This window comes from Rhipicephalus microplus, chromosome 3 (genome assembly GCF_043290135.1).
Source record: "Rhipicephalus microplus isolate Deutch F79 chromosome 3, USDA_Rmic, whole genome shotgun sequence".
Lineage (NCBI taxonomy): Eukaryota > Metazoa > Arthropoda > Arachnida > Ixodida > Ixodidae > Rhipicephalus > Rhipicephalus microplus.
In genome coordinates, this window is record NC_134702.1 from 43531792 (window position 1) to 43543191 (window position 11400).

Sequence of the window (11400 nt, forward strand, 5' to 3'; positions counted from 1 at the left end):
CCGGTGCGGAGACGGCGAAGGAAACCGCGGTCTCGTCTTGGTAATCTCTTGAGAGGGAGCCACCGCGGCGGCTTTCCAGCTGCTACGCGAGAGTCGGGATGACGCTTGCGCACGTGGCGGGTGGTGAGGAGACGGTCGGCCTCCGCGGAGCACACGAGGTTGGTGACGCCGGAGTCGCGGTCGTGCGCATACCTCGCGCATCCTTCGCGGCACAATCGGCCGCCTCGTTGCCGGGTGTTCCAATGTGTGAAGGCACCCAGTGCAGCGAAGGGCGCAGCCCGTTTGCTGCACGGCGTATAGCTTCCGGGCAACTCTCTGCGCAAGGAGGCTGCCGTCTTCCTCGCTCGAGATCACGGCCAAGGCCAACCGGGAGTCGCAGATGATGGCTGCAACGCTGATGGGTGCCCGCTCGCTCAAGAAAGCGGCGGCCAAATTCATAGCGGCGAGTTCCGCCACAGGCGAGGAAGGGGAGCTGGCAATTGAGAACCGCGCCGACTGATGGCACAATGCAGGCGGCGGCCGCAGAGCCATCGCGAGGCCCTGACCCGTCGGCGTAAACAAGCTGCCGGCCGTTCAGCTGTTCGTGAAGGAGGGCGGAGCACTCCTGCTTTTACTCTGCTGCATCACTGCCACTGGGAAGCACGCCTTCGCTTTGATGCCGCCAATGGTCTTGGTGATCACCAAAGGGATGTGACGGAAGGATGAGATAGCCGGCCAGCGGGGGTACTGCATGTCTGGCACAAGAGCTCACTCGACCGCTGCCCCATCGATGAATGAGGGAAAGCGTGTAGCCTGTTCACAAGCCCCTGCCTTGTGATTTTCAGCCGCAGTACATGATTTAGTCTCCGTTGGGTCACCTGCAGGGCGATGGGAGTTTCCCCCGCTTCGGCGAGCGTGGAGCCCACCTGGGAGGTGTGGGAAAGTCCATAGTACTCCCGCACGGCGTCGCGATGGTCCGCGTCCAAGGCAGCCAGCTGGCAAGTACTTAACGAAGCCACTGCTGTTATGTAGATCACGCGTGCCAATGTGACTGCGTTGTAGACTGGCAGGGCAAGCGCAAAGATGCAGCCATGACCTCGCTCGAGGAGACTACGTGCGGCGCCGAGTAGCTTGCGATTGCTCGTCCACAGATCGTTGACGGCCGGTCGCCAGCTGAGCTGGTGGTCACCCCCAAGTAGCGTACCTTCATGTTCCACTCGGCCCCGAAGTGAGAGCCGAGGCGTGAAGCGGCGTGTAGACGTTCGCGGGTGGACGAGCAGGGCCTCCGTCTTGGAGGCGGCGAGCGCCATTCCAATCCCGCCTAGGAATGCATCAACCACGTCGATGGCCACCTGGAGGAACGCAAGAAGTGCTGCCCGGTGACGACCGGGGCCGCAGGCAAATAGTGCAATGTCTTCGGTGTAAATAGACACCTGCGCTTCACACGCCGTGTTGCCCGGGATGTAGTCGGGCAGCTTGGCAAGAGCCAGATTGAACAGAAAAGAACTCAATATGCTGCCCTGAGGTACGCCCGGAGTGACGGGGTGGAGACCGCTGATTGTGGAGCTAACACGAACGCGAAGAGTGCGGTCGCCTAGGAAGCTCTCTAGCTAGTCTAACATCCGCCCGCACAGACCGAGGTCACGAAGTGTATCCAAAATCGATGCGTGGGGCAAGCAGTCAAACGCACTTCTCACGTCGAGCAGCACGAGGATGCCGTAATTGCCACGGCTTGGCCTCCTCGAGAGTGGCGATCACGTCAGGGAGCAAACGTACAGCCCCTTGGGTGAAATCCGCTCTGTTCCAGAGGGAATGCGTTGGTTGCGGTGGCAATCCAGCGAAGGCGTCACAATTCCATGGCTTCCATGACTTTTCCTGCGGCCGAGGTAAGTGATACTGGCTGGAAGGATGAAAGCTCCGTGGCCGGCTTCCATGGCTTCAGAATGGGCACCACGAGCGCCTCTATCCAGCCGGGAGGCACCTGACTTGTGCACCACACCTCGTTGTAGGCCTCCAGCAATCGGTGCCGCATGGAGGGGTCAATATTGCGCAGCACCTGGTAGGTGGGGCCGTCCACTCCCGGGACAGACCGCTTCGTGTGGTTCTTGAGCACTGTGGTCCGTTCGCTGAGAGTAAACTACTCCGTGCACAACGCGCGAATCTCCAGCAGAATGCCATCGGTGGGGAAGTACCGCTCGGGAGCGAACAGCTCAGGACTGTTGAATGCAGGCACAGGTGGTAGTCCCTGCGGTGGCTGTGGGCAAACAGGAGAAGCAAACTCGCCTGCCAGCAGCTCAGCCAACTCCTATGTGGCGATATTCATTTCAACAGCAACACAGATAACCGGACAACGAGGCTCTCTGGTACGATGAACGGCAGCGAAGATGTGCCAGGCTTGGGCGTGGTTCTGAGGGTCAATATAGTGACGAGCAGAGGCTGCCCCAGCTCTGGTATCGACAGCGTCTGGCGTGCCTGCGGCACACCACATCAATACAGTTATAGGCACGCCAATTTTTCGCCTTCTGCGAGCGCACCGCCACAATCTACGCCCTGCGACGAGTGGCGCAACGGTTGAGGAGGAAGATGTCTGGTGTGGGGGTGCCCGCAGACATGGTGCAGCGGGTGGTAGCTGCGTCGTAGCACTCGTCCGCAGAGACTGGTACTGTAACACACAGTTCTCTGAAGCACGTCCACTTCACAACACTGTAGGGCCCGATTGCACCTGATGTTAGCTGAGGGGGCTGTGACCACGATGGGGTAGTGGTCGGAGCCCTGAGAGTCCGGTGCATGCTGCCACTCATATTTACACGTACCACCCACAAGAGTCAGGTCGATGGCACTGTCTGACACACCACTGCGCGCGAGAGTAGAGCTACCCGTGTTTATAACGAGCAGTCCGGCCTTTTGCATGGCATTGAGTAGGTTGCGCCCACGGTGGTTCGTCACATTATAACCACTGCACCAACGTGGGTTAGAGGAGGAGGAGGAGGTTGTTAACAGCAGGCGTATATAGGCCTTAAATTAAGGACGACGCAGCGAGCAGTGGAAAGGAAAGTGATACGTTTATCTTTAAAAAACAAAAACAAGAAAAGAGAGGAGTATAGGTTAGGAAACAAATAGGTGTTAAGGACTTCCTACCCGAAACAATATTAATTATAATTCAACATTCAACATTGTTTATTTTGCAGGAGAAAAAATACAGAATTTTTTTCCTGCGGGAGGCAAAGACTAAAGACTAAATAATGACATTATTATTATTATTATTATTATTATTATTATTATTATTATTATTATTATTATTATTATTATTATTATTATTATTATTATTATTATTATTATTATTATTATTATTATTATTATTATTATTATTATGTCCCATAATGACGATGTGATCGTGATAGACGCCGTATAGTGTGGGGCTCCGCAAATTTTGACCATCTGGTGTTTATTAACGTGCGCTAACATTGCACAGTTTTCGGGGCTCTACCATTTCGCCGCCATCGATATGCGCCCGCTACGGCTGAGATTGAATCCGCGACCTTTGGATCAGCAGCCGACCACCCTAGTCACTGTTCCACCGAGGCGGACCCATCGCGAAGAATAAATGGAGATGGGCGGGGCACGTAGTGCGTTGGCAGGAAAACCGCTGGCCATTAATGATCATTGACTTGATTCCAAGAGCAGGCACACACGTGAGTGGGAGACGGGAAGTTAGGTGGGCGGATGTGATTTAGAAGTGTGGCTCGCAGCAGCAAGCACAGAGCCATGTTTATTGGCGGAACACGAGAAAGACCTTTGCCCTGTATTGGACATAATCAGGCTGATGGTTCCGCGATATTCCTGCCGCGCGAGGCAGGGACATTTCTTTTGGAGAGTTATGGAAAAGGTTTGTCATCATCCAGAATCGCAGCTCAAACCTGCTGCATAGCGAACTAAACGACCCGCACTGCGGACCGCACATCTACATGAGCTGGCAGTCTGTGTAAGCCATCCCACGCATGATTCTGCACAACATGTCCGCAGAACCACTTTGTTATCTGAGGTTTTTGCTTTCTTTTGTTCCCTCCGTAAGGCAAATATCTGTGTGCCGTTGTGAAATGGCTGAGATAAACAACGCACGGTATCGGAAGACACGTTGTGGACAGGATAGTACACAGTACGGATTCTGCTTTCACCGCGTTTCGTTTCGCTCAAAGAGTTTCGCAATGGTGCCCTAATGAGCCCAAATGTCAGTGCTTCCAAATATTTGTCCAGACGATAAAGGGGGTGAGGCTCCGTTCCCTACGTGCGTTTTGCGACTCCGGTTCTTGTCTATTTGTCCCGATCGAAGCATACAGACATTGGCATACATGATTAAGCTCCGCAGCAGGGGCAAAAACGTATAATGGAAACTAATGACATACTACAAGTCATGCCAAATGGCCTCTGAGCACGCTCGCTATTAAAGCTCCACATACCTCCAGCAGTATGCGTTCGTGCTCAACGCACACCCCAGTCAATCCTAGGTCCAGTTGGTCGAGCTCCAAAGCATATTTCCCCTCTTCCTTACTTTATTACCCTTCCTACTATGGCAAGGCCGGTTGTGTGCGCGGGTTGTAGGAGTCACCAGCCCGATTCATTCGATTACTGTTGTGTCTATTGAGATAGTGTTTTAGGAGATTATAATGGCTTGAACATCGCCTTTTCTCTGTGACAGACAGGTGGTGGCATGCATGCTTGGTTTTCCTGAAGTCAATGCCATAGACGATGTGAACTTTGTCTTGTTTATTTTTAAAATCGAGAAAAGGAACTTTACCAAGGCTCACACGGAGCGATCCGTAACCATAATAGATTACCTTAAACCTTAAGGGGTCCTTGAACAACCTCCTAAAGTACAAAGAATGAGTGCTTTGTTCTCTCTTGGAGTTTCCGTTTTTTAGGCAGAATTCGTGACGCAGGATGTCTGTTCACGTGCATTCATAAGAAGATAAGCTATCGACTGGTCCATATAAGAGAGAATTCAGTTTTGAATTCTCTCCTGCAGCTGGATTTGCCTTCCAGAAGCACACCCATTCTGCCTTGTCTCCCATGACTATCGCACCTGATCAACTGATTTCACTTCGTTTTGTGCGTTTCCGACTACTCAAGTAAAGATAACAGCGAGAGGCCGAAAAGTGAGAAGTACGGATAAGTTCAACACTTAGTGGCGTCATTCTCCGCGTGTTCTATGTATAAATAAATGCTGAGGAGGAGGTATCGCCTTTTTAGGGAATGTAGTGAAGGCGAGAAAGAAACCATGGAACTCTCTCGACTATAAGCTTGGAGTTGTTTGGGGGCCCTTTATTGTTATAACAAAGCTCAGTTTTCTTCACCTATTAACATTTGTGAGCCCAAAAAATAGACATGACAAGGTGTCGTAATGCCTCGCTTATGCGTTTTATTCCTGTGCTATGAACTGCATTCTTTATCATCACCACCTGCACACGTGTGCTCGGGCGTCCTGCATTTGAAGACTAGAGAGTAAACGTAAGGCTCAACATTTAGTAATGTCCCGACAAGGAACTGTAAAGCACAATGCAGACCGAGGGATTGATAACACCACGCAAAGCACAGCCCACCCCGAAGGCCATTTCGCGGATGCCAGAATACGATATTTGCAGGCTATCAAAGCGAAAGCCGAAGGTCGACCATTGTCTGCCTGGTAACCAGACTGAGAAGTTCGGCCAGGAACACGCTTGGACAGTCATTATATATGTATGGCGCGTACATGTTCTGTTTGCGGTATTGATTACGCTGTGCGACCAAGTTCACGCAAGTTTCTTTTCGTCCATGATAAGTTCCTTATGCGGTGGCAGTTGGTATAGTTCAGGTCAAGAAAACGAAGCTAAGAGTAAACGTTGTGGCTTGAAACTGGAACGCCGTTATTCTTGATTTTCGTTCGTGTTTCGTGTAGAGGAAAGGAAGTTTGTCGTTTCGCAGTGAACTTGCTGGAATTCTGCTCGTCAATGCTGGAAAGCAAACATCACGATGTACAGTTTACTTTTTTTTTGCTCTATACTATAATCATGTACATTTGCGAATCAATGTATACAACTGGGTGTCAGTGACTGTCTTTAACAGGCTCACATACACAGCTTCATGTTTACTGCCATTATTTCATGAAAGGTAACAAGCGAGCGTGTGACCTGCATGCGCGCTCCGGCGGCTGCTTGCAGCGCGTTCCAGCGGGAACGACAGCCACCACAGCCCTCCTTTCGCATCATCTACTGGCGAACAAAGCATCCAGTCATGAGTGACATGCCACCAGTTGCTATATTTTAAACCCCTCCCTTTTAGGGACGATTATACTGATTATAGGAGACAAGAGCTGGATAATGGGTGCCCGAAGAAGGAACCCCGGCAGGCAGTCGCGACATAACTCAGCCACTCGCACCGACGATCGGCCGCACTGTACCTCTGCGAGCGCTGGCACAGGCGCCATTCCCGTGCTTGATTTCGGCACGACCAGCTCGAGCAGCCCTGGCGCCCGTATGAAGGCTCCCTGCCGTAATACTGCAGTTTGATTAACTTTATCTCTTGATATCACATTATCTTGAAGCTATCTTTCATGGGAAAGCGCTGGAAAACGCAGAGAAGCAGATAGCGTCAGCGGGATTCAGGTTTAGGATTAGGTTGTTGTAAGTAGCCGGCAAATCTAGCCCTGCATAATTTGCAGGCGATTGCCCCGCCCGGTTTCCCTTTTCCTAATTATATCTAATTTCATTTCGTTTGCTTGTTTTTAACTAAGCGCGAGCAGCTTCTTGAAAAAAAAATCGCTCATAGCGCAACGTAAGCCTGCATAAGCCGGCGGCCTCTGTGCTATTCCACATGCAGTACTGTGCCGGTACTGCATGTGGATATACCGAGAGGAGCCGGTATAAGCGCGCTTTGACTGTCTGGGCGACCGCGGAAACTGCATGCGCTGCTGGTGGCGTGTCGCCTGCTGCTTGTAAACTGTGCGCTCGGCACGCGAGTGGGCGCGAAACGAGGAAGCTCGGCCGCCTGGATTTCTCGCATTACGCCTTGGCTAATTAAAATCGATTAAAGGTGACCGTGGAGCAGACAGGCGGGCTTTCAGTGTTGGGGGTTTGCCGTTTTGATATCTATCGTCGAATGCTGTGAAAAAAAAACCCTCTTCGGTGCCCAATGCCACTTAGCCGAGAACGCGTTGCCTGCCAATACGCAAATTACTATAGTAGGTCCGTTGTCGATGCTTTAAGAGGATGCACAGTGACTGCCGCTGGGGTCTTGATGGTAGTGCAAGACGGTGCCACGTAGCAAGCAGGAGCAAAAGTCTCGTACGTTTTGAAGATTTTCACTTGTATTTATCAGTAGCGTTAAATGACGTGAGCATGAAACGTGAAAATGATATTTTCATTGCAACTGAATGATATTTTCATTGCAATGTTCATTGCAATTGAATAAAAGCCTCGATTTTCACTTTGCTTTTTAAATCAACAGAAAAAAAGTACCACATCGCGGCACTTGTTGATACTTAGTGCTGTCCCCCTTTGCGGTCATAACAGCTAATATTCTGGTTGGTAGAAATTCATACAGAGCAGCCGTCAGGGACGTGTCCCTTCTGAGTTGCTGTCGCTCCTCCTCGATGACAGCTCAACGGTCGCCACTACATATTCTGTGTCCCTTATCAAGTTGTTTTCACTGGGACAGCCAAGTGCTCTCTCGTAGTAGGGTACATCGTACTCAAAACCATTCAGCATTATTCTACACACACACGGTCGTCTGCCGAGAGCGCGTGTAAGAACCGACCTACCAGCGCGCTGTTCAGGTGTCCCCACACGTTTTCGGTTACGTTGAGATCTGGAGGCTGGTGAGTCCACTTTGAAAAGCCAAGCATAGTTAACAAACAGCAGATTGCACACCGCTGACCCGACCTCTTGCGTAATCACCTAGAGGATAGAGGTAGTTGCAATCTTACAGACCGTTGTTATACATCACCCACGACAGGTTGTTTAGCTTGCCACCAGATGAAGGTAAGGGAGGCAGTATCAGCCCACGCACTCACGTGTTCCCATTCATAGAACAACAAAAAAGCCACAGGGCTTGTACTAACTGATTTCACTGTATTATGCATGTGTGACGTTTGTCTCATTAATTTGGTGACAATGACTTTCTTTGCTCAGCGACAAGGCCAGGCAAGTCCAACAGCCTTTCCCGTTTCGTCTGAAAAATAATCAGGAAGAAAAAGTGTTCTTGGATAAGCTTTGATCTGTTCGTAATCCAGTTTTTTTATGCGTGGCATTCATCGTTCCAATGAATCTTCGCCAGCATAACTTTGTAGTCGTAAGGTTGCGGTCGACCATGGAACTGCTTGGAAGAGAAACAAGATAGTCACTCGGTGCTCAAGCCACTAGTGACTTCATCAAGATAAGAAGGGCAGGCAATCCATTCTCCGTCCTTTTTTTTTACGCCTTGGCAGTGCGGCATGAATGGAATAGCAGTGATGACGATAGTCCTGACGGATCTTTCAAAAGTGGGGGTGGTTTGCTTTTTGCGCAGACTTCCTCCGGCACGCCCGCTGCAACCGCAACGTGACGCTGGACGAAGAGAAGTGTGCGCCTGCCTACCGCCGCACCCTGGAGCTTGCGAAGACCGTGAGCCAGGCGCAGGACGTGGACCATGGCCTCAAGAGATCCTGCTGGTCGGTATAAGCTACCCAATAGCTCTCGCAGACATGGCATAGTCAAGAGTTATAATCTAGCCTCCTAATTACATCTTCGATTACGTAAGAGAGATTCCCCTATATCACTCCATATGCTATCATTAGAAACAAGGGGCGGACGAAGAGAAGGAAACAGAAATGGGCGAATAAAGAAAATGTCCTTACGTGAGGGGCACATTGTGGTTACATGCTGCCGGACTTTTTTTTTTAGCATTTAGGTAAGAAAACGAGGAGTCGAGTTCACACAATAGTAGCGGCAGTTCTAATAGTAGTAGTAGCATTCGTTTTAGCATGTAGGGCCAATATTTAGTAGTAGTAGTAGTAGTAGCAGTAGTAGTAGTAGTAGTAGTAGTAGCAGTAGTAGTAGAGGTAGTAGTAGTACTACTAGTAGTAGTAGTTGTTGTGTGGTAGTAGTACTTTAGCCATAGCAGTAGTAGTGGTTATTGTAGTTGTCGTGAGTAGTAGGATTACAGTAGTGATATTAGTATTTATTATAATTGCCAGTAGCAGTAGAAGTAATAGTAGTAGTAGTAGTAGTAGTAGTAGTAGTAGTAGTAGTAGTAGTAGTTGTTGTTGTTGTTGTTGTTGTGTGGTAGTAGTACTTTAGTCATAGCAGTAGTAATGGTTATTGTAGTTGTCGTTGGTGGTAGTAGTAGTAGTAGTAGTAGTAGTAGTAGTAGTAGTAGTAGTAGTAGTAGTAGTAGTAGTAGTAGTAGTAGTAGTAGTAGTAGTAGTAGTAGTATACTGTCGCAGCATAGTTCTAGTAGTAGTCGTTGGTTTTGCCTAAAATATTATTTCTGGAGCTAAAAAACAAAAAAAACTGCCAGTGATGTGAAATAAAGCATCACAGCTATTCTATAAGACTACAATATTCAGGATGAAATATAAGCTTGAAGTTGGCACTATACGTATAAAAAACTTTCTGTTACGAAACCGTCATGGACATTAAACTAATGATAAGATTCCCGTGCAAGTATATCACCAACACTGTCTGACGCTGGGTAATGTTTGCAATCAATTCGCTGACTGCCATTCAAGGTTGGCTGGTGTTGACTAACCTTTAGCTAATGTTGGCGTGTGTTTGCTACTGTCGGAAATCATTGGATATGGTTTCCTGCTGCCCCTTAATGTTGTCTGAGAATTCGTACAACTGAGAGTTTCCGTCAGAAAATTTCTCCACAATGCGTTAGTACCTTTTCTAATATACTTCATTTTCCTATCCTCTCTGTACGGACCACCGGCTGCCACGGAATGCTTCGACGTGGGTGGGGCGCAGCGCTTTCAGCGAGTTCGTGGAGTGCAAGAACTTCCACGTGGAGCGCGACTGCGGTGACCGGGCGAGCGCCTTCTTCTCTCGCCACATGCAGCGCATCTCGGGGCCGCTCATCGAGGACCACTGCGGACACTACGCGCACGGAGGAAGCTGCGACGACAGCGCCGCCTCTTCGGCAAACCGCCAAACTAAGGCGAAGCGCCGGTGGCCACTACTGCTCGCCGCAGCTATCACGGCGATGGCGCTCAAGTCCATCAGTGCGGAACGCTGTTGAATCGAGCAATGTGAAATCGAGAGTTCCATGGAGATCCGTCTAGACGGGATGAAACATGTCGAAGGAAAGGAAGTACACCGACCTAACAAAAGTTTGAAAGAAAAGTTAGGTCGTGCGAATCGCATTTACACGAATGCAGATGACTTGACCGCTGATGTGAAGACAAGTCGGGAGGACCTTTCACGTGCTGTTACCCACCAGCGTTGATTAACTCGGTGGAACATCGTTTCTCTGCCGCCTCCGAGCCTGATTGCGTCAGACAGGATAAACGCACTCATGTTCTCCCTACATGCCCGTGATACGTAAGACTTCATTCAGCGTATTACGTAGCAATGACGTTGAGATTCCCAACATGCCTGCACGCATGTTAGGGCAGGTACTTGAAAATGGGCAAGACAAGATACCGAAATAAGATTCCCCGTGCTGTGTCAAGACCCCATGTGCGTGTAGCGAAAGTATTTACACTGCGGAGACCTGTAACGTTGGACGGCGCATGCGTTAGGTTCAGCACGATGTGGAAAAGGAAGAAAGTGGCGTCTAACGGTATGGCCGAGCATGCAGTTATGATTTATCACACCGCTTACTCAATAAATGCGAGTATTGTTGGGAAGGTGAGACACTGGAAATCACGCTTGTATATCTAGTCGCTCGAGACTATACATGGCAAACGCTGAGTGGAAGTGATGGAAACGTTTCCTCGTCCTATGCGAGATGCTTCGGTCACGTGCTGAAATTCACATAAGAGACACGTCTATAGTTATGTGACCACATTTTGAATAAGGCTTCCGTACGGAAGGCAAGAGGTAGTTTCTTTTAAACTTTTATCTGGTCGGCGTACTTCCTTTCCTTTGTCAATCAAGAGCCGTGTTCCAATACTCACCGTAAACGGTGAAAGCGGCCATCTTAAGTCTCATTCCAGTTGTCACGTAGCTGGATTAATTAACATCTTCGCGATGAGAGCATCGCATACAAATGCGGTGACGCTTACTTTGCTGTCCGAACAAGATGGCGGCTGAGCGGAATGTTCGACAGCGCGGATTTCACCAATATCGTCGTCTGCACAAAATCAGACGCTTCTCTACGTGCTCTGTGTAAGCTACGTTCAATTTCTCATAGATATAAACTTGAGTGATGTTAGAGAAATAACAGTTACTCTCTTTTTGTAAGCTTTTG

The 11400-nt window shown here is 49.4% G+C and overlaps 1 protein-coding gene across 1 annotated transcript in view; it reads left to right on the forward strand.

Moving 5' to 3' along the window:
- LOC119161644 (uncharacterized) overlaps positions 1-10687 on the forward strand; it is a 142500-nt gene extending 131813 nt beyond the window's left edge. The window contains exons 4-5 of the mRNA XM_075889344.1: positions 8518-8659; positions 9957-10687. Coding sequence (XP_075745459.1) covers positions 8518-8659; positions 9957-10227 — 413 coding nt within the window. The 3' untranslated portion in view covers positions 10228-10687. The remainder of the gene's footprint in view (positions 1-8517; positions 8660-9956) is intronic.
- Positions 10688-11400: the final 713 nt, after the last annotated feature.